The sequence below is a fragment of the Triticum aestivum genome, chromosome 1D (assembly GCF_018294505.1).
Source record: "Triticum aestivum cultivar Chinese Spring chromosome 1D, IWGSC CS RefSeq v2.1, whole genome shotgun sequence".
NCBI lineage: Eukaryota > Viridiplantae > Streptophyta > Magnoliopsida > Poales > Poaceae > Triticum > Triticum aestivum.
Genome location: NC_057796.1, coordinates 296066930 through 296089545, shown reverse-complemented (window position 1 = coordinate 296089545; position 22616 = coordinate 296066930). Strand labels below are relative to the sequence as shown.

At 44.8% G+C, this 22616-nt stretch overlaps 1 protein-coding gene across 1 annotated transcript; it reads right to left on the bottom strand.

Moving 5' to 3' along the window:
• Positions 1-4286: 4286 nt before the first annotated feature.
• On the bottom strand, positions 4287-5675 carry LOC123181557 (chitinase 8). Its single transcript, XM_044593853.1, has 3 exons — positions 5307-5675; positions 5093-5204; positions 4287-4806 (listed from the first exon to the last, which is right to left on the bottom strand). The coding sequence occupies exons 1-3, from the start codon at positions 5578-5580 to the stop codon at positions 4434-4436; spliced, it is 759 nt and encodes a 252-aa protein (XP_044449788.1). The 5' UTR covers positions 5581-5675; the 3' UTR covers positions 4287-4433.
• Between the last annotated feature and the right edge of the window lie 16941 nt (positions 5676-22616).

The window sequence follows — 22616 nt, the reverse complement described above, 5'->3', positions numbered from 1 at the left end:
GAGGTGAATTCTTTCCTACTTGATATGCATATGGATACAAGTGGAACTTGGGTGCTACCTCACCAAAATGCTCTATGTGTCATAAGGTACAAAGAGGAACACTCCCAAGCGGCTAAGGAGCATCACCAAGGAGTAGGAGGACCACCCCAAGGCCACGCGAAGGAAGACGGAGTCAAACAGCTGCTGGACAGGAAATCCCAGGCGACCCCGTGCGCACGGGCGACCGAGACCCCATGCCCATGGACTACACAGGGAGCTACGGCTATAGCACCCTATGCGCACGGGCCCAACTTACCTCGTGCGCACGGGCCCTACAGGATGGCCGGCTGATGTGGGCTGTTGAGCCTCCATTTCGCACCCACTTCATCCCCTACCTTCCCAAACCTATATAATTTGTACCTAGGCTTATGTTTAGGGTTAGCAAAGACATAGATGAGAATTTGAGAGCTTTGCTCCTTCTACCACCTCCATTGGAGATCAAGGCCTCTTTGGAGAGGATCCCCTAGGGATTTCAAGACCTCCTCCTGGAGAAGACTACCATCATCAAGACCTCATCTCATAGGAGTAGGAAGAACTCTACCATTGTATCTTTCCTTTGATTGTGTTTGTGAACTTGTGGATCTTGTGTTGCTATTCTAGTGGATGTGTAATTGGGTATTGTTGGAGTGAATTCCTCTTTGTGTTTCTTGGTGTTCATCCCTTTTCCCCTCCAAGTGTGAAAAGATCCATCTTAGGGTTCCACCCTACAACACCAAGTATCACAATAGAACTTATTTGTAGGTAGACGACCACCATTCTCTCCCGGACACATCAACGTCGCTAGTCTACGATGGTTGCATGCAAATAAAACTAAGCAGTTCTCCACATCTCATTAGAGTCCCTAATTTTTTTTGTTAGGTGAAATAAAGGCAAATGTTTATTTAAACATTGTATGCATTATACTATATCCAAATAATCGTAGCTACTTTGCATAGAAATCCACAATGACAAGAATGTCTAAAAATTGAAGTAAAAAGTCAACAACTATTGAAACAGACTATGTGAGTGTTTCTATCAAGTTAATTACCATCCTAAGCATGCAAGACTTTATGTCCAGTACCAAAACCAACATAATAACCTCAAGATATATCATTAAAATAAGTGCCAACACAGTCCTATAACCTTCTAACAAAATAAAATTGGAGCACAAAAAGTGATATTCGCATAACACCACTTCCATTACTCTAAGAGATAGAAGTGAAGCACAATGATTAAAACAATCAAGCCAAACATTCAATGTCCAAAATGATGCAAATATTCAGAGGTGACACTTACGTTTATTCAAAAGCGTAAATGAGAAGAAACACTCCAAGATTATGCAAACAAAACGAAACTAGATTCAAGAGGTTCAAAAGGGACCGGACAATTGTAGTTTATGTAGAACAGTGATGTCTTGGGCATCCCCAAGTTTAGACTTTGGTTCTTGTAAGAACTGAAGTGGGTATGTGTTCGGCATCCCCAAGCTTGAATGTCAAACCTTTCCGGTTGCTTGTGATCGTGATGGGATCGCTAATGAAGTTAACCTCATAAAAAACAGTAAAGCTCAAGGGAGGTGGTGAGTCCGGGTTTTTCTTTCTTTTATGTGTTTCTCTACTAGTTTTAATAGTTTTTATTTTGGTTTTTTATTTTGTTTTTCTTATTTCAATTGACGAATATTCATTAGAATTTGTGAACATTTAGAAAAAAATCATGACCATGTTTTAAAATACATGATTTGTTTTTAAAACATGTGTATTTTTAAAATTCATCAACATTAATCAGGTATATGAACATTTCTAAATTTTTGATTTTTTTTCATATTCACAAACATTGTTTGAAATCCATGAATATTTTTTAAAAAATTGGACATTCTTTAAAGTTCATGTTTTTAATTCGAAACTTATTTCTAAATCCATTTTTAAAGAAAGTGATAATATTTTGATTTAGCGAAGTTTCAAATAAGAACAAAAGGATGGTAGCTTTTTTTGGAGCTGGCAGTGGAGCTAGCTCGGGAAAAATCTAAGCATGCGAGGAGAGCAGGGAGTCGAGCTGAGTGAATGAGAGCTTTATGGGCCGACTAATGCGAGTGTTATAGCGGCAATTCGACGGTTTTAACATGGAATAGGAGCTACCAAAGGGCTCACAGAACCATCATCATCTGACACCAAGGTCGAAATGTGTCAGGACATCACAACCACAAATCGAACAACGCCCCTCACCTCTCATACAAATATATGGTTTTCAACAATAGTCACATACAATATATGAAAGGAAAAAAACAGCATCATAATATAATGAAATCCCAAGCCAACGCAGATAAAACGAAAATTAAACAACTATTTGCAATAACCATATATACAAAAAAAGAGAGTTCATCCCATGAGTGAAGACCGGCACGGCAGAGCGTGCGTTAGCCTGTAAGTTGTTCCATCCTTCAGGAATTTTTTTTCCTTCTTATTACGAGGGACTGATTGGAGGCAAACCCTATATCTCACTTATAGCGAGAGTTCGTAGTGTCTCGCATGAAGGTTTTCCTAGACCGTACAATACTCGGCCGACCCATCTTTGAGCGTTAGGTCATTTGCTGGTCGTGTGTTCAATGCGGTTTCCTTTGTTTTTTTCTTTGTGCTTCTTTTTCGCTTTCTTTGTTTCTTCCCTTTTTTTCTACTTCTTCACCAGCTTTTTTCAATTATTAGTTTTCCATGTTTTTTTACTTGGTTTCTTCGTTTCTTTCACGGTTTCACTGGTTTTTATTTTCTTACTCTTCTTTTTCGTTTTTCTTTGGTTCTTTCTCTGTTTTCATTGGTATTTTATGCTTTTCTTTAATTCTTCATTTTTTGGTTCCTTTCTTGGTTTTCATTATGCTTTTTTGATTTCCTTTATGTATTTCTATGTTTTCATATTTTCCATTCTTTTGCGTTGGTTTTCTTCGGTATTCTTTTGTTTTTTTAATGCTTGATTAACAGTTTTTAAATACTTTAATAACATTTTTCAAATGCTTGATCAATATATATTTTAAAATACATGATCTATACCTTTTCATACAAATTGTATAATTTTGTATAGATTATTCATGGATATTAGAAATATTTTTGTATACACATTGAACATTTTTCAAATGATTGATAAACAATTTTCAAATACTTGATTGTAATTTTTCAAATGCTTGATTAACATTTTTTAAATATATGATCAACATTTTCATCCACATTTATATTTTTTGTGTGCCCAATATTATTATACATGAGAAACATTTTTCAAATGCTTGATTAACATGTTTTAAATACTTGATTACATTTTTCCAATGCTTGATTAATATCTTTTAAATACATAGTCAAATTTTCACAAAAATGTATATCTTTTGTATACATGAGAATCATTTTTTATATACATATTAACATTTTTAAATGCTTGATTGATATTTTTCCAATATTTGATTAACATTTTTTCAAATGCTTTGGATTAATATTCTTTTCAAATGCTTTGGATTAACATTTTTTGAATACATGATCAAATTTTTTAACACACACTATATAGTTTTTGTATAAATTTTTCATATACATGAACAACATTTTTCTATACATATTTAATATTTTTAAATACTTGAGTAACATTTTTCAAATGTTTTATGTGAGAGTGTTTTTGGTAATATATATGTTTAGAATATTTGGATGTATAAATAAAAGTAAAAAAGAAAGCAAAAGGTAAAAACAATAAAGATGGAAAAGGGAAAAAAATGATCATCCTCCTGCATGTTGGGATGACATAGTACAACGCTGTCTTCAGGCGAGGCTGCCCTATAGCGAGACATAAGGGTACTGCTTCTTTTTTACATAGTACAATCGAAATCGCTTACATACACGAGCGTACACTCATCCCTATGAACACACGTACGCACACCCTATCCCTATGAGCGCTTTCGAGAGACTGACCACGTATAGCATCTTGAGATTTTACGAATACCACACGCACCTCGCAATCGACGGGAACGCCTCCTCCCACTGAACAAACATCACCGAAAACCTGAAATAAATTGAGAAATAATGCGAGCATCAAATGTCAAGTCTAAGATTTGAACCCTGTTGAGCTGGGGATACCAGTATCTTTGTGTCCTTCAAACCATCCAACCATGGATTGATTCGTGACGTAAGGCCACTGTTGGTCGGACAAGTAACACAGCTATCACACTTTCCCCGGGAAAAAAAACACAGCTACCACACTGGTCGGCCTGTTATACTTCATCTTGCGTATACAACATAACAAACCAGTTGATGCAATGTGATTTTATTCAAATTTCATAATTTGTTACAACAACTTAGTCATATTACCATACGAATCAACTGATCACATGTTGAATTATTTATTCCACGATGGCATAAGTATAGACACTTTTTCATAACGCGTCCATACACTGTCTAGCTAGCGAAGTTCCGCTGTGTGTAGCATTCGAGGTTGCCTCCGGTGGCCGTGCCAAGCATGCCGCAGTAGCGCATGTAGTAGCCGATGCGATCAACGTTGGCATCGTTCCGGCCCATGCCGCACTCGAGCCCGCCGTTGATGATATTAGTGATTACACCGTATCCAGGCACCCGACCAGCAGCGGTGTCGGCGGCGGTCGGCGTCCAGCGGCCTAGGGCGACGTCGTGGCTCGAAGGCTTGTTGCCCTGCGCCGTCATCCAGAACCACATCGCGGTCCTGAAGGACACCACCGCGTCCGTGGAGACCAGGTCCGGGTTGCTCACCAGGTCCTTCCCGATCGCTCTCCCGGCAAGATCGTAGTTGGACTGCCTGGTCAATTGCGCAAGGAATTATTTTATCATCAGAACAAATCTCTTCGGCAAAGCAATCAAGACCCAGCTGGGTATTTGTTGTTATTAACAATTATTGCACGCTAAAACGAAAGCTTATTTGGATCAGGCCGGTTTAGCGGCTAGCTAGAATGTCAACACTGCTGTACTTTTCAAGCAGATTTCTTCTACAGATTATTTGAGTCTGTGATATTTGTGTTGACCAATATATCATTTTGCATGTGGAAGATGCTTCAAGGCAGGCCATAATTTGCGGTTTTGCTCACCCTGTCAATTGAATGGGTCCCCGTCCATAGTAGGGTGGGGACGTGGCCTTGTTTATCTCCTCCTTGAAGCAGTAGCCCCACTGGAACTGGTCGGCGGCGCCTCTCGTCCCGCCTACACGTTGGCACGGCATGCACAAACACGCACTTCGGTTAATCAAGGCAGCCCCGAAATCAACACTGACTGACTGACTGATTGACTGACGGACGGACGTACCGGTGGTCTCGTGTGAGGTCTGGCCGAAGAAGGCGGCGAGCTCGCGCTTGACGTCGTCGGCGCTGCCGGTGGTGCCGAAGCCCGGGAAGGTGTTGGCGGCGGCGATGAAGGCGTCGTACGTGTAGAACCCCCTGGCCGGGCACAGCGAGTTGTCGCGGTTGGGCAGCATGCTCGCGTACATCGACTGCGTGATGACGGAGCCCACGCCCTGCGCCGCGGCGCCGCCCACCGCCACGGCGAGCAGAAGCGCGGCGAGCGCAGCAAACCGCGCCATGCTCACTAGCTCACCTACAGCTGATCGGCTCGTGTAATGTATAGCTCAAGGAGAGTGGAGAGCTTGCAAGAGGCCTGTGTGATGAAGCTGCTGCTTGGTTTGCACCGGTACTTATAGCTTCCATGCTCGGGGTGCAGTGCGGGGATAACGCGGTGTCGACGCACGGTCCGTCGCGCGCGTATACTTTTCAACGTTGCGCCCGTCTTTGCGAGGAGAATATTTGACGGGCCGCGGTGACTGAACGATGGACGCATGTGGCGTATCGTTATCACTGTCGCAGCCGCGTGCTTGCAGACGCATGTGGCCTCCCATGTACAACTACATATCTCTACGTGAATTCCACACGTCTGCACAAACAAGTTCTTTTCAGGGCGTTGGATATACGCGCAGACTTCTTGGGACGGTGTACAGATACACATGGCTGCTGCTGGTAGCAGTGCAGCGGCCGGGGGCTGCGGAACATCATGTGGTTGTACTAGTACTGGTTAAATTCTTTTGGCGCAGTGCCTCGCGTTGGTCAGGCTTGTACAGCGCATGGATGGGGGGACTGGAAGAAGCTTCTACGTCGTCGACGGCTGGTGGAAAAACTCTAGCTGGGCGTCCAATGGTCGAATCCAGACCGAACACGAAGCCATCAAATATCACATGGATTGGGACTCGGTAAAGATAGGTGGTTGGAGCAGGGAAGAGATCAGCGTTTCGACAACAAGAGGAATTTCCTGTTCTGTTTTATTTAAATTTGATACAGTAGATAAAACATGGTAGTAATCGGACCAAAATTTGCGTTGAACAAACTAGACAGGCAAATGTGTAGGTAAGAGACGCAAAAGATGTACATCTCGCTTGCCAGTAGTAAGGGCATCTCCAACCCCGCCCCAACCATGGGGAAGAGATCAACTGGTAAGTCATCGTTGCCTTTGTTCCCAGTCGGTCATGCACAATAACTTTCATGTCGAATGTGATGTGGAAATGTTCTTTGTTAAATATGTTTTTATCTTTTGATATTTTAGTATGGTTGTAAATTTATCCATTCACGTATCACTCCGAGGAACAGTTTTGGTTGAGAGAACAAATAAAGGAAGAAAAAGAGAGCGATTTGACGGTAAAAAAAAAGTCAGCAATGCAACCTGATGTTCAAAAGGATCTTGAAGATGTATGTATATGATTGATGTTGAACCAGTAGAATATACGCGCTCGTTGCAACGCATGAACAATTAACTACTCGTTTATATAACTAAAATAACGAAGAGCTTGTAAGGTTGAGATGGGACTGAAGGGAATTGAGTGGCATTAAATTTCCTACAAATCAAAAGCCCCCATATACTCTTCGATCCCGTTCAATCCCCCTCGAGGGGTTTTTTTCTTTTCTTTCGAGAAAACTTCCGTCTATTTATCATCAATTATGGCAGTACAACGAGGATCAGAAATAATAAAAATTACATCCAAATTTGTAAACCATCCAACGATGACTATAAACACTAGAGCAGGCAGAAGGTGGGCCGTCGTCATTATCCCTCCCTTGCTGAAGCCGGGCGAAACATGTTATAGTAGACTGTTGGGAAGTCGTGGTGATAAGACCCCATAAGACTGCACTGGAACTGCAATGGCCGCCTCGAAGGGTTTAACCGAGCAAGGCATAAGGGAAACAAATTAAAGGCTAGGGGAAAATGTTCATGTGCCAAGTCTAGTAAAAAGATGGCGTAATCCAAATCGGTGGTGGTGTATCCAGCCAAGGAAGGAGAGGCCAGAGATCGTCAAGCTTCTGCAGGCTCCCGGTCTCGAAGTCCCAGATGCCGAGGTTGCGCCGCCTGACTGGCGTGTAGTGTGCTGAAGATCGTCCGTCAGATAGGCGCAGTTTGGACGCAACATGGGATAGTCCTTGATCGGGAGGCACAGCGGCGAGTTCCGGCCGAGGATGAGAGCGTTGTCACCCAAGCATGTCCAGTCCCGACCGCGGACCTTGTGGATCCAGAGGTCAGTTGTGGCAACGCCGCCGCCACGCGGAGTGTCCAGTGCCCTGGCAAAGCGCCTGGTCACCACCAGGATGGCGTTGCACGGCGTGAACAGGAGGTAGTGCGAGTGCCTAGCAGCGCTGCCTGACGAATGCCTCTTGGCACCGTATGCTATGGGCCGCACCGCCGCCGGGGACGACGGGTTGCTCAGGTCGAAGGTGCACACGACGCCGCCCTCGCATAGCGTGTAAAACAGGCCATCCCTCTCGTTGTAGACAGCACTGGCGACCTCCGTGGTCGAGTATGGTTCAGGCAGCGAGGTCCAGCTCTCGTCGCCGGGCCTCGCGAAGGAGAGACTTCCGCACGGCGTGTGTGCGAGCAAGACGATGCACTCCGGCGACGCGCCCGCCGCGGAGATGGCGACCCGGCCGTACACCCAGTCCTTCGCGGTCCGCGGCCTGTTTCACTTTCGGGAAGCCCCGCATCCCGCGGTCAACGTCGTAGAGTACACCGCCATCGTCGTCCGGGATGCTGTGGAACACCACAATTAGTAATCAAAGCCTAGATTGCTTCAGTTGCACACACGAATCTGAGATCAACCTATGACTTTCAATGTCGTCCCGGGTGGCAAACATACCTGCCACCTTTTAATGTGTTATGAATGTAGCCTTTGCTCCTTTTCTTAGGAAATTTGTGATGTTCTTGAATGCTATTCTGATCTATAGTGCTAACTGAGAAGGACGCATGCACCACGTGCGCACTGCTTACAAAACTCAAACAGACACAGTTTGTGGCAAAGCTTTCCAAGTGTTCTTTTGGGAAGCGGTGTATATGTCAAATGAAGGTGTTGCAACTGATCCTGACAAGACATTGGTGATGGAGCAATGGCCTATACCCAAAAAGTCTACTGAACTTCGCGGGTTCCTGATTTTGACTAGTTATTACAGAAAATTCGTCAATCACTATGGCCTCATTTCTAAACCGCTCGCCCAATTGTTAACTAAGAAAGGACTTGAGTGGCATGAGCAAGCTATTCATGCATTTCTGGCTCTGAAAGAAGCCATGCAACTGACTGTAGTATTGGCTTTACCATGACTATAGTGCACCATTTACTGTCGAAACATATGCTTGCGACGCTGGAGTCGGTGCGGTGCTCATGCAATGGGGCCATCCTATAGCTCATGTGCGCAAAGCATTAGGGATACAAAACAACAAACTTTCCATCTATTAATAAGAATTCTTAGCCATGATCATAATTGTGGACAAATGTAGGCAATATCTATAGCAAGGGCCTTTCCAGGTTCTATAGACTACAAAAGCTTGTGTAGTTCGTAAGATTAGAACTTGGCAATTGATTTACGACGCAAGGCAATGTCAAAACTAGTGGGTCTACAATTTTAGATCATCTACAAACGTGGAGTTAAAGATGGAGTTGTACACTCGTTATCTCAAGTGGGAAAATTTACCGGAGCTCCATGCCATTTCCTTTCTGCAGCCTGAGTGAGTTCAGGAGGCACCAAATTCATATGTCACAGATGCAGAGGCCACACAACCGTTACAAGAATTGATCATTCAGTCTCCAAATGCAAAAGGGTATGCTTTAAAGAAAGGGTTGACCGCATACAAAGGGCGTATGTACGTTGGGGATAATTCTTTAGACTAAAACCATTGCCTCCCTACATGACACTGCCGTCGGGGACACTCTGGGATTTAGGCCACATATAAACGCTTAAAGCAATTGTACTATTGCCCTGGTATGAAAGTGTTGGGAAACGTTGCATGGAAAACAAAAAAAATTCACGCACACGCAATGATCTATCCATGGAGATGCATAGCAACGAGGGGGAGAGTGTGTCTACGTAACCTCGTAGACCGTAAGTGGAAGCATTTCACAAAGCGGTTGATGTAGTCGAACTTCTTCATGCTTCAACCGATCAAGTACCGAACGCACGACACCTCCGTGTTCTGCACACGTTCAGCTCGGTGACGTCCCTCGCCTTCTTGATCCAGCAAGACGTCAAGGTAGTAGATGATTTCCATCAGCACGACGGCGTGGTGACGGTGATGGTGAAGTGATCTCCATAGGGATTCGCCTAAGCACTACGAAAATATGACCGGGTGTGTAAACGGTGGAGGGGGGCGCCGCACATGGCTAGGCAATTGTCTGGGGTGTGCTAGGCGCCCCCGCTCCTATATATAGGTGGGAGGGAGAGGGGAGAGGCCAAGGGGTGCCCCAAGTAGGTCCGAATCCTACTTGTGCTCCTACCCTTGGCAGCGCCCCCCTGCCATGTTTATCGGAGGGGGAAGGAAAGAGGGGGGGAGAGGGAAGGAAGGGGGGGGGTCCTATTCCACTCTTTCCTTTCCCTTCCCCTCTTTCCTTCTCCTCCTAGGCCGGCCCATATGGGGGGCGCATCAGCCCCTTGTGGCTGGTGCATTTCCCCTCTTGGCCCATAAGGCACATATCTTTTGCCGGGGGTGCCCGGAACCCCTTTCGGTTACCCGATAAGTACCCGACACCCCCCCGAAACACTTTCGCCCTCAATCTTTACCTCTCGACCATTTCGAGACTCCTCGTCATGTCCTTGATCTCATCTAGGATTCCGAACAACATTCGATCAACAAATCACATAACTCATATAATATTATATCGTCATCGAACGTTAAGCGTGCGGACCCTACGGGTTTGAGAACTATGTAGACATGACCGAGACACCTCTCCGGTCAATAACCAATAGCAGAACCTGGATGACCATATTGGCTCCTACATATTCTACGAAGATCTTTATCGGCCGAACCGTTATGACAACATACGTAATTCCCTTTGTCCATCGGTATGTTACTTGCCCGAGATTCGACTGTCGGTATCTTCATACCTAGTTCAATCTCGTTACCGTAAATCTATTTACTCGTTCCGTAATATATCACCTCGTGACTAACTCCTTAGTCTTTTGCTTGCAAGCTTATGATGTGTATTACCGAGAGGGCCCACAGATACCTCTCCGATACTCGGAGTGACAAATCCTAATCTTGATCTATGCCAACTCAACAAACACCTTCGGAGATACCTGTAGAGCATCTTTATAATCACTCAGTTACGTTGTGACGTTTGATAGCACACAAGGCATTCCTCCGGTATCCGGGAGTTGCATAATATCATAGTCGAAGGAACATGTATTCGACATGAAGAAAGCAATAGCAATAAAACTGAACGATCATTATGCTAAGCTAACGGATGGGTCTTGTCCATCACATCATTCTCCTAATGATGTGATCTCGTTATCAAATGACAACTCATGCCCATGGTTAGGAAACCTTAACCATCTTTGATCAACGAGCTAGTCTAGTAGAGGCTCACTAGGGACACGGTGTTCGTTTATGTATTCACACATGTATCAAGGTTTCCCATCAATACAATTCTAGCATGAATAATAAACCTTTATCATGAATAACGAAATATAAAATAACAACTTTATTATTGCCTCTAGGGCATATTTCCTTCAGTTTCCCACTTGCACTAGAGTCAATAATCTAGATTACATTGTAATGAATCTAACATCCATGGAGTCTTGGTGTTGATCATGTTTTGCTCGCGGAAGAGGCTTAGTCAACGGGTCTGCCACATTCAGATCCGTATGTATCTTTTAAATTTCTATATCTCCATCCTTGACTTTTTCACGAATGGAGTTGAAGCGTCTCTTGATGTGTTTGGTTCTCTTGTGAAACCTGGATTCCTTCTCCAAGGCAATTGCTCCAGTGTTGTCACAAAAGATTTTCATTGGATCCGATGCACTAGGTATTACACCTAGATCGGATATGACCTCCTTCATCCAGACTCCTTCATTTGCTGCTTCCAAAGCATCTATGTACTCCGCTTCACACGTAGATCCCGCCACGATGCTCTGCTTGGAACTGCACCAACTGACAGCTCCACCATTCAAAATATATACGTATTCGGTTTGTGACTTAGATTCATCCGGATTAGTGTCAAAGCTAGCATCGACGTAACCATTTATGATGAGTTCTTTGGCACCTCCAAAAACGAGAAACATATCCTTAGTCCTTTTCAGGTACTTCAGGATGTTCTTGACCGATGTCCAGTGATCCACTCCTAGATTACTTCGAGACCTCCCTGCCAGACTTATGGCAAGGCACACATTAGGTCTGGTACACAGCATAGCATACATGATAGAACCTATGGCCGAGGCATAGGGATGACTTTCATTTTCTCTCTATCTTCTGCAGTGGTCGGGCTTTGAGTCTGACTCAACTTCATACCTTGTAACATAGGCAAGAACCCTTCCTTTGACTGATCCATTTTGAACTTCTTCAAAACTTTATCAAGGTATGTGCTTTTTGAAAGTCCTATCAAGCGTCTTGATCTATCCCTATAGATCTTGATGCCCAATATATAAGCAGCTTCACCGAGGTCTTTCATTGAAAAACTCTTATTCAACTATCCTTTTATGCTATCCAGAAATTCTATATCATTTCCAATCAACAATATGTCATCTACATATAATATCAGAAATGCTACAGAGCTCTCACTCATTTTCTTGTAAATACAGGCTTCACCGGAAGTCTGTATAAAACCATATGCTTTGATCACCTCATCAAAGCGTATATTCCAACTCTGAGATGCTTGCACCAGTCCATAGATGGATCGCTGGAGCTTGCACACTTTGTTAGCACCTTTAGGATCGGCAAAACCTTCTGGTTGCATCATATGCAACTCTTCTTTAAGAAATCCATTGAGGAATGCAGTTTTGACGTCCATTTGCCAGATTTCATAACCATAAAATGTGGCAATTGCTAACATGATTCAGACGGACTTAAGCATCGCTACGTGTGAGAAGGTCTCATCGTAGTCAACCCCTTGAACTTGTCGAAGCCTTTTGCGACAAGTCGAGCTTTGTAGACAATAACATTACCATCAGCGTCAGTCTTCTTCTTGAAGATACATTTATTCTCTATGGTTTGTCGATCATCGGGCAAGTCCACCAAAGTCCATACTTTGTTCTCATACATGGATCCTATCTCAGATTTCAGGGCCTCAAGCCATTTGTCGGAATCTGGGCTCATCATAGCTTCTTCATAATTCGTAGGTTCGCCATGGTCTAGTAACATGACTTCCAGGACAGGATTACCGTACCACTCTGGTGCGAAACGTGCTCTGTTTGACCTACGAGGTCCAGTAGTAACTTGATCCGAAGTTTCATGATCATCATCATTAACTTCCTCTCCAGTTGGTGTAGGCATCACGGGAACGGATTTGTCTGATGTGCTACTTTCCAAATTGAGAGAAGGTACAATTGCCTCATCAAGTTCTACTTTCCTCCCACTCACTTCTTTTGAGAGAAACTCCTTCTCTAGAAAGGTTCCATTCTTGGCAACAAAGATCTTGCCTTCGGATCTGTGGTAGAAGGTGTACCCAATTGTTTCCTTAGGGTATCCATCATATGAAGACGTGCTTCTTCGATTTCGGTTCGAGTTTATCACGCTGAAGCCTTTTGAATAAGTGCCGCAACCCCAAATTTTAAGAAACAACAGCTTAGGTTTCTTGCCAAACCACAGTTCATACGGTGTCGTCTCAATGGATTTAGACGGTGCCCTATTTAACGTGAATGCAGCTGTCTCTAATGCATAACCCCAAAACGATAGTGGTAAATCAGTAAGAGACATCATAGATCACACCATATCTAATAAAGTACGGTTACGACGTCCGGACACACCATTACGCTGTGGGGTTCCAGGTGGCGTGAGTTGTAAAACTATTCCACATTGTTTTAAATGTAGGCCAAACTCGTAACTCAAATATTCGCCTCCGCAATCAGATCGTAGAAACTTTATTTTCTTGTTACGATGATTCTCCACTTCACTCTGAAATTCTTTGAACTTTTCAAATGTTTCAGACTTGTGTTTCATTAAGTAGATATACCCATATCTGCTCAAATCATGTGTGAACGTCAGAGAATAATGATACCCGTCGCGTGCTTCAACACTCATCGGACCACATACATCGGTATGTATTATTTTCAATAAGTCATTAGCTCGCTCCATTGTTCTGGAGAACGGAGTTTTAGTCATCTTGCCCATGAGGCATGATTCGCAAGTATCAAATGATTCACAATCAAGTGATTCCAAAAGCCCATCTGCATGGAGTTTCTTCATGCGCTTTACACCAATATGACCTAAACGGCAGTGCCACAAATATGTTGCACTATCATTATCAACTTTGCATCTTTTGGCATCAATATTATGAATATGTGTAAAGATTCAACAGAAATAGACCACTCTTGTAGGGTGCATGGCCATAAAAGATATTACCCATATAAATAGAACAACCATTATTCTCTGATTTAAATGAATAACCGTCTCGCACTAAAAAAGATCCAGATATAATGTTCATGCTCAACACTGGAACCAAATAACAATTATTCGGGTCTAAAACTAATCCCGAAGGTAGATGTAGAGGTAGCATGCCGACGGCGATCACATCGACCTTGGAACCATTCCCGACGCGCATCGTCACCTCGCCCTTAGCCAGTCTTCGTTTAATCCGTAGCTTCTGTTTCGAGTTACAAATATGAGCAACCGAACCAGTATCAAATACCCAGGCATTAGTAAGATACACATCAATAACATGTATATTAAATATACCTTTGTTCACTTTGCTATCCTTCTTATCCACCAAATACTTGGGGCAGTTCTGCTTCTAGTGACCAGTTCCTTTGTAGTAGAAGCACTCAGTTTTAGGATTGGGTCCAGCTTTGGGCTTCTTCCCGGGAGTGGCAACTTGCTTGCCATTCTTCTTGAAGTGTGACACCCCCAATTCAATCATACACGCAAACATGTACGATCAAGATCAGGGACTCACGGGAAGATATCACAACACAACTCTAAAATAAAATAAGTCATACAAGCATCATAATATAAGCCAGGGGCCTCGAGGGCTCGAATACAAGTGCTCGATCATAGACGAGTCAGCGGAAGCAACTATATCTGAGTACAGACATAAATAAACAAGTTTGCCTTAAGAAGGCTAGCACAAACTGGGATACAGATCGAAAGAGGCGCATGCCTCCTGCCTGGATCCTCCTAAACTACTCCTGGTCATCGTCAGCGGCCTGCACGTAGTAGTAGGCACCTCCAGTGTAGTAGGAGTCATCGTCGACAGTGGCGTCTGGCTCCTGGGCTCCAGCATCTGGTTGCGACAACCAGGAAGAAAGGAAAGGGGGGAAAAGGGGAGAAAAGCAACCATGAGTACTCATCCAAATTACTCGCAAGCAAGGATTTACACTACTTATGCATGGGTATCTATGTAAAGGGGCAATATCGGTGGACTGAACTGCAGAATGCCAGAATAAGAGGGGGATAGCTAATCCTGTCGAAGACTACGCTTCTGGCCGCCTCCATCTTGCAGCATGTAGAAGAGAGTAGAAGGTAAGTTCACCAAGTATCATCGCATAGCATAATCCTACCTGGCGATCCTCCCCTCGTCGCCCTGTGTGAGAGCGATCACCAGGTTATATCTGGCACTCAAAGGGTGTGTTTTATTAAGTATCCGGTTCTAGTTGTCATAAGGTCAAGGTACAACTCCGGGTCGTCCTGTTACCGAAGATCACGGCTATTCGAATAGATAAACTTTCCTGCAGGGGTGCACCACATTACCCGACACGCTCGATCCCCTTTGGCCGGACACACTTTCCTGGGTCATGCCCGGCCTCGAAAGATCAACACGTCGCAGCCCTACCTAGGCACAACAGAGAGGTCAGCACGTCGGTCTAAATCCTATAGCGCAGGGGTCTGGGCCCATCGCCCATTGCACACCTGCATGTTGCGAGGGCGGCCGGAAGCAGACCTAGCCCCCTTAATACAAGAGCAGCCTTACGGTCCAATCTGGCGCGCGCCGCTCAGTCGCTGACGTCACGAAGGCTTCGGCTGATACCACGACGCTAGTTGCCCATATCTTGTCCCACGTGGCGGTTAGTGCGTATAAGGTCAACGACCCAACTCAGATCAAATACCAAGATCTCGTTAAGCGTGTTATTACGAAGTAACCGCGGACGCCGACCAGGGCCAGGCCCACCTCTACCGGGATGGAGCCACCTGTCCTTCCAGCCACCCACATCGGAATCACTTGCGGGTACTCTACGAGCTGACCCGACTTTAGTCACCATATGTATCATATAATATGTATATAAGTATATACCCGTGATCACCTCCCGAGTGATCACGGCCCGATAGTATAGCATGGCAGACGGACAAGAATGTAGGGCCACAGATGGAATACTAGCATCCTATACTAAGCATGTAGGATTGCAGGTAAATGTAACAACAGTAGTAGCAAGGACAGGCTATGCATCAGGATAGGATTAACGAAAAGCAGTAACATGCTACACTACTCTAATGCAAGCAGTAGAGAGAAGAATAGGCGATATCTGGTGATCAGGGGGGCTTGCCTGGTTGCTCTGGCAAGAAGGAGGGGTCATCGTCGATGTGGTCGTACTCAGGGGCATCAGCGTCGGTCTCGGGGTCTACCGGAGAAGGAGAGGGGCAAGAAACAGTAAATACGGAGCAAACAAAGCATCACAAAATATAATAAGGCAACACGCGGTGCCAGGGGTGATCTAACACAGGGATAGGTGATATCGGCAAAGGGGGGGAACATCCGGGAAAGTATTCCCGGTGTTAGGCATTTTGGACAGATGAAAGGAAGGGGGATTGTTGCATGTTCTCTATGCTAGGAACGTGTGGCAGACGAACGGACTGCGTATTCGGGTTCGTCTCATCGTTCTGAGCAACTTTCATGTACAAAGTATTTTCATCCGAGCTACGGATTAATTTTTATGATTTTTCAAAGTTTTAACCTTTTCTGGAAATTCCTGGGATTAAACTTAATTCAAAAATATACATGAAAAAGCTAGGTGCACCCGGTCCAGTGCAGCCGGCAATGCACCAGAGGCTGACAGTGGGGCCAGGTCAATGGCCCAGTCAGCAGTTGACTGGTCAGCTTGACTAGTCAAAGGGGTCTAGTGGGACCCTCCTGTCAATGACTAGGCTAGTCAGTCAGCAGTTTGACTTGGTCAAACTAGACAGAGGGTCCACCTGTCATTGGCTGATATTTTAACAGATTGTTTTAATGGGATAATTAGTTGACGGGGCCCATCTGTCAGTGTCCCATGTGTTTTAACAAATTGTTTAAATCAGTGTAATTAGAGGTGGGGCCCTACTGTCATGGACGCATCAAGCTAATTACAAGTTAATTAGCTATTTAAGCTATATTAATTAATTTTAATTAAAAATTGATTATTATCATTATTCTTTCTACACACTTATTTTTCGTTCTTATCCCGGGGCAGGCCCCAGCGGTTAGTGGCTCAACAGAGCCACCCGGGGATGGGCAAGCGAGAACGCGCGCAGAGGCGTGGCCCCGACCGTAGTAGGGCGACGACGAGCAGGGGCTCGCCCTGCGAGCGCAGCCGTAGCTGGGGTTCGCTGGATGACGGAGACCAAAGGTAGGGCGGCGGCCAGACGCAGCCAGTGCAGGGGGAGCAGCAGCAGGGGAGGCGACGGAAAGGCGCGGGCACGCTGTCTAGCTGCAGGGGGCGGCTACGCGAGGAGCAGGGGCGTCGGGGGCAGGCACGTGCGGCGCAGGGCGCGCGCGACCATGGCAGCAGGCGCGAGCGGGAGGAGGCTGTGGTGGCGCGCTGGTGCGGGCACAGCAGAGAGGCAGGCCGAGGAGCAGCAGCACGGGGACCGGGCGCGGTGAGCACGACGATGCACGCAGGCGTGCGAGCAGGGGCAGGGGCTCGCGGTGGCCGTCGGGGGCGGGGCACGACGGCGATGCGCGGTGAGCGGAGAAAGGGAGGAGGGGAGGTGGCGGCTCACAGGGGGCCAGACGGGGAATGGCAGCGGGCTCGGGGAGGAGTCGGGGTTGGCGCGACGAGGCGGAGGAGCTTCGGTCGTGGAGTAGGACGAAGACGGGCGGCGAGGTGGCGCGGAGCACGGCGAAGGCGAACGGCGAGGGTCGGTGAAGCGCGTCAGGGAGGAGGCGAAGCGGTCCGGCGAGCCGGCGGGGCTTTGCCGGCGGGGACCACGAGCGGCGACGGCGACGGGGCCGTCCCTCGATCCAGATCGGATCGGGGGGAGGAGACGAGGGAGCGAGAGGGGTTTAGTGGGGGCGCGAGTGGGGGGGGGTGCGACGCTGGGGTTCCAGAGGAGTGGGGTTAAGGGGGCGTCGGCTGGGCCGGCCTGGTGACCTGCTGGGACGAGGTCCAGTCGGGGGGGGGGGGGTTCTACTTCTCTTTGTTAGTTTTCTGTTTTTCTTTTTCTTTTTCTTTTCTGTTTTAATTCATTTTAAAGTATTTAGGCATTCTGTAAAAGCGTGGTTTCTTCACCATAAATACCTAAGCATTAATTGGCACACTCCGAACATTTTAGTTTTAATGTTTGAAAACTTTTATTGTTTGCCTTTGTTTTAAATTTGAAATTCAAACTAGGTTTTGAACTAACGCGAGTTTATCCATAGTAACCGAGGTAACGTGGCATCATTAGCGAGGATCACTGGAGCTTAATTATCCGGGCGTCACAATTCTCCTCCACTACAAGAAATCTCGTCCCGAGATTTAAGAGGGGAGTAATGGGGAAAGGATTTGGTTACGAAATTTTAACGAGTCTTCTCTGTAGCAACCAGACCTCAAACAGTCTGTGCTGCTGTGCACCAGTGTCATCCCTGGATCAGTAATGCTGACACGCACAGTACAAATGGAGGATTTATAACAGAGTAGCAATCACACACTTATTACAACGCATATCTCAAAAGAGAATAAGTATGATAAATATGGCTTAAGGCCATCTAATACGATAACAGCGGAAGACTTGGAAGAATAGTGAGTCCATCAACTCCAACGGCATCACTGAGTATAAGACCACGACCTAAGGCACCTTACTCGTCGTCTGAAAAGTCTGCAACATGAAACGTTGCAGCCCGGAAACGGGTCAGCACATGGAATATGCTGGCAATGTAACACATAGAGAATAATGAACATAATAATGCTATACTACATGCATATATGGCTGGTAGAAAGCTCTATGGTTACAGTTTTGTGAAAAGCCAGTTTTTCCCTACTGCAAAGGAATAAATTTTATTTAACTATCATGGTGGTTGTTAAACATTGAGATGGTTGACAGCATCTCAATCCCATTAAGTATCATCATTAACCCAACAAGATTAATTAAAGTAACATGATGAGATTCACATGATAATCCAAGTACTAGATACTCAAGATGTCCATAACCGGGGACACGGCTAACCATGATTAGATTGTACACTCTGCAGAGGTTTGCGCACTTTTCCCCACAAGACTCGATCGCCTCCGCTTGATTCTCGCACTACATGATGTTTGAGAAACGGATGACCGAGACACAGTCTTTCAGAAGCGTTAGCACCTTACGATGGGTAGACCGGTACACCTACATCCCCTACATCTGCTAGTCTACCACTGTAAGAGTTCACACAACTTAATCAACTATTCTAGAGCCCATAATAGCTTGTGGCTGGACACGGAAGTTTCTAGCATGAATAATCTCATGATCCCTTTGAACCTGGGTGGCAGTCCAAAAAGAAAAACAGGCAATCCTGGAATACCCAGGTACCTCAATCCACCCAGATGTGAGTTTTAGTTGCCACCTTAAGTAAACCATTAATTAACAATCTCACATCTGTCGTGAATATCTCTCAAACCCAATCCACGTCTACAAGCATAGCATAGCAATATAAGCAAACGTAGAAGTAACTCCCAAAGGTTTGATAATGAAACAGGTGATAGGTACTACCTCTTCTACTTCCCAATACCCACAATTTAATTAGATCCTAATCATGCAATGTTTGAGGATTGATCTAATGCAATAAAACTGGGTAGTACAAGGGGTATTATCAAAGTGTTACTTGCCTTGCTGATGATCCGCGAAACCTAGCGATTCGAAGTAGCAAGCGGCGCACTCCGGGTACTCTATCGTAAACAAACAAGCAAACAATAAGTACTCATCTAATGCACAGGTAAAACTCAAATAAGAGAACTAACCAGAAAGTTCAACTTAAGAACTCCGGTTTGCAAAAAGAATCAAATCGAATGAAGCAACGAAAGTCAAACGGCGAAAGAAACAAACTTCGTTTACTAATCTGGACCTAGGTCAAATTTTGCAAAAACAGAAAACTTGTTTGAGTTGGTTAAATGGAAAGAGAATTTCGAGACGAAACTCTAGGCGCTTGAATCGCCTGATTCCGATAAACGAGCAAAAAGTTATACTAGTTCGAAAATCTGATTAAAAGAAATACCAAATGGACTCCAAAAATCCCGAAATAAATTTTCCCCGGCTTCTAAAATCAAGCCGGACAAGATGAACATTTATTTGGGGCCTAAATGCAATTTGAAAAAGCGCACATTTTTCCTAAATTCAAATAAAATATCCGAAAACTCCGAAATAAAATCTTATTTGATTTTTTTATTAAATCTTCAATATTCCTATATTTTGGTAAAGTCATTTTATTCCCTCTCTCATATTTTTATAATTGGAATAATTGAGGATAAAATAAATAAAACCAAATGATCCTATTTTCAAAATTTGATAAATCTCAAATACGAAAATAACGAAATCCCCGACTCTCTCCGTGGGTCCTTGAGTTGCGTAGAATTTCTAGGATCAAACCAAAATGCAATAAAATATGATATGCAATGATGATCTAATGTATAACATTCCAAATTGAAAATTTGGGATGTTACAAACCTACCCCCTTAAGATGAATCTCGCCCTCGAGATTCGAGTTGGCTAGAAAATATGTGAGAGTGGTTCTTCCGTAGATCTTCCTCTCGCTCCCAGGTGGCTTCATCCTCAGTGTGGTGACTCCACTGAACTTTGCAGAACTTGATAACCTTGCTGCGGGTGACTCGGCTGGCATACTCAAGAATCTTAACTGGTTTCTCCTCATAGGTTAAATCACTTTCCAACTGAATCGCTTCCAGTGGCACTGTATCTCTCAGTGGTATCTCAGCCATCTCTGCGTGGCACTTCTTCAACTGGGAAACGTGAAATACATCATGAACTCCTGACAATCCTTCAGGCAATTCCAGCTTGTAAGCAACTTCTCCCATACGCTCCAAAACTCTGTATGGTCCTACAAAACGGGGCGCTAACTTTCCCTTAACTCCAAAGCGCTTCACTCCTCGAAGTGGTGATACTCGAAGATAAACTCTGTCTCCGACTTCGTGAACTGTCTCCTTACGTTTAGAATCCGCATAACTCTTCTGCCTGGACTGGGCTACCTTGAGCCTATCACGAATTCAACCTCACTTTCTGTTCAGAGTCTTTAATCAAATCTGGTCCAAACAACTGACGGTCTCCAACTTCGTCCCATAACAATGGTGTTCTACACCTCCTTCCATACAAAGCTTCGAAAGGGGCCATCTTCAAATTGGTTTGATAACTGTTGTTGTAAGAAAACTCTGCATATGGCAAATTGTCGTCCCAACTAGATCCATAATCTAGCGCACAAGCTCTCAACATGTCTTCCAAAATCTGATTGACTCTCTCGGTCTGTCCATCTGTCTGTGGGTGAAAGGTTGTACTGAATCTAGCCTGGTTCCCAAAGTTTCATGTAACTGATTCCAAAACTTCGAGGTAAACCGGGTTCCTCTATCTGATACAATGGTCCTCGGAACTCCATGCAAACATACGATTCTGGTCATGTATATCTTTGCCAACTTAGCACTGCTGTAGGTGGTCTTCACTGGGATGAAATGAGCTACTTTCGTCAAACGATCGACTACAACCCATATTGAGTCATAGCCTGAACGAGTCCTGGGCAATCCCGTGATAAAATCCATGCCTAGTTTATCCCACTTCCATTCGGGTATCGGCAATGGTTGTAGCAATCCTGCTGGCTTCTGATGTTCTGCCTTCACTCTCTGACATACATCACAAACTGCTACATACTCCGCAATATCCTTCTTCATACCGGTCCACCAGAAAGTATCCTTCAAATCCAAATACATCTTGGTATTTCCTGGGTGAATCGAGTACGGTGAATCATGGGCCTCTTGCAAGATCAACTTCCTGATCTCCGGATCATTGGGCACATAAACGCGGTCCTCAAACCATAAGTTATCGTGCTCATCCTCACGAAATCCCTTGGCTTTTCCTTTGCTCATCTTTTCCTTTATCTCGTTAATTTCCTTGTCTGTCTTCTGAGCTTCTCTGATCTTTTCCATCAGGGTAGACTGAATCTCCAACGTTGCTAAATAGCCTCTTGGAACTATCTCCAAACATAGCTCGCGAAGATCCTCGGCTAACTCCTGGGGTAACTCTCCTATCATGAGTGTGTTGACATGGCTCTTGCGGCTCAACGCATCTGCTACTACGTTAGCCTTCCCTGGGTGATAATGCAATCTCATATCATAATCCTTAATGAGCTCCAACCATCTCCTCTGCCTGAGATTCAACTCCTTCTGCGTGAAAATGTACTTCAAACTCTTGTGATCCGTGTACACCTCACAATGGTTTCCGATGAGAAAATGTCTCCATGTCTTCAACGGATGCACTACGGCTGCTAATTCCAAATCATGCGTGGCATAATTCTTCTCATGGGGTTTAAGTTGTCGTGAAGCATATGAAACAACTCTTCCTTCCTGCATAAGCACTGCTCCAAGTCCTCGACGTGAAGCGTCACAATAAACTTCATAATCCTTGCGTTGGTCTGGCAGAATCAACACTGGAGATGTAACCAATCATTTCTTCAACTCTTGGAAACTAGCTTCACATTCCTCAGTCCAATTGAATTTGGTGTCCTTCTTCAATAGCTCAGTCATGGGTTTTGCAATCTTTGAGAAATTCTGAATGCACCTCCGGTAGTATCCTGCAAGTCCAAGAAAACTCCGGATCTCTCCAACTGACGTGGGTGATCCCCAACTTGTTACTGTGTCAACTTTGGCGGGGTCTACTGCTATTCCTTCTCCGGATATAACATGTCCGAGGAATCCAACTTCCTTCAGCCAAAACTCACACTTGCTGAATTTGGCGTATAATTGA

Excerpts from the sequence above, each read along its gene's own strand:
- LOC123181557 (XM_044593853.1), bottom strand. The coding sequence starts at position 5,580 with ATGGCGCGGTTTGCTGCGCTCGCCGCGCTTCTGCTCGCCGTGGCGGTG. Across the intron at positions 5,205-5,306 it reads GACCTCACACGAGACCACCG|GCGGGACGAGAGGCGCCGCC; the intron begins GTACGTCCGTCC and ends GCCAACGTGTAG. Across the intron at positions 4,807-5,092 it reads GGACCCATTCAATTGACAGG|GCAGTCCAACTACGATCTTG; the intron begins GTGAGCAAAACC and ends GCAATTGACCAG.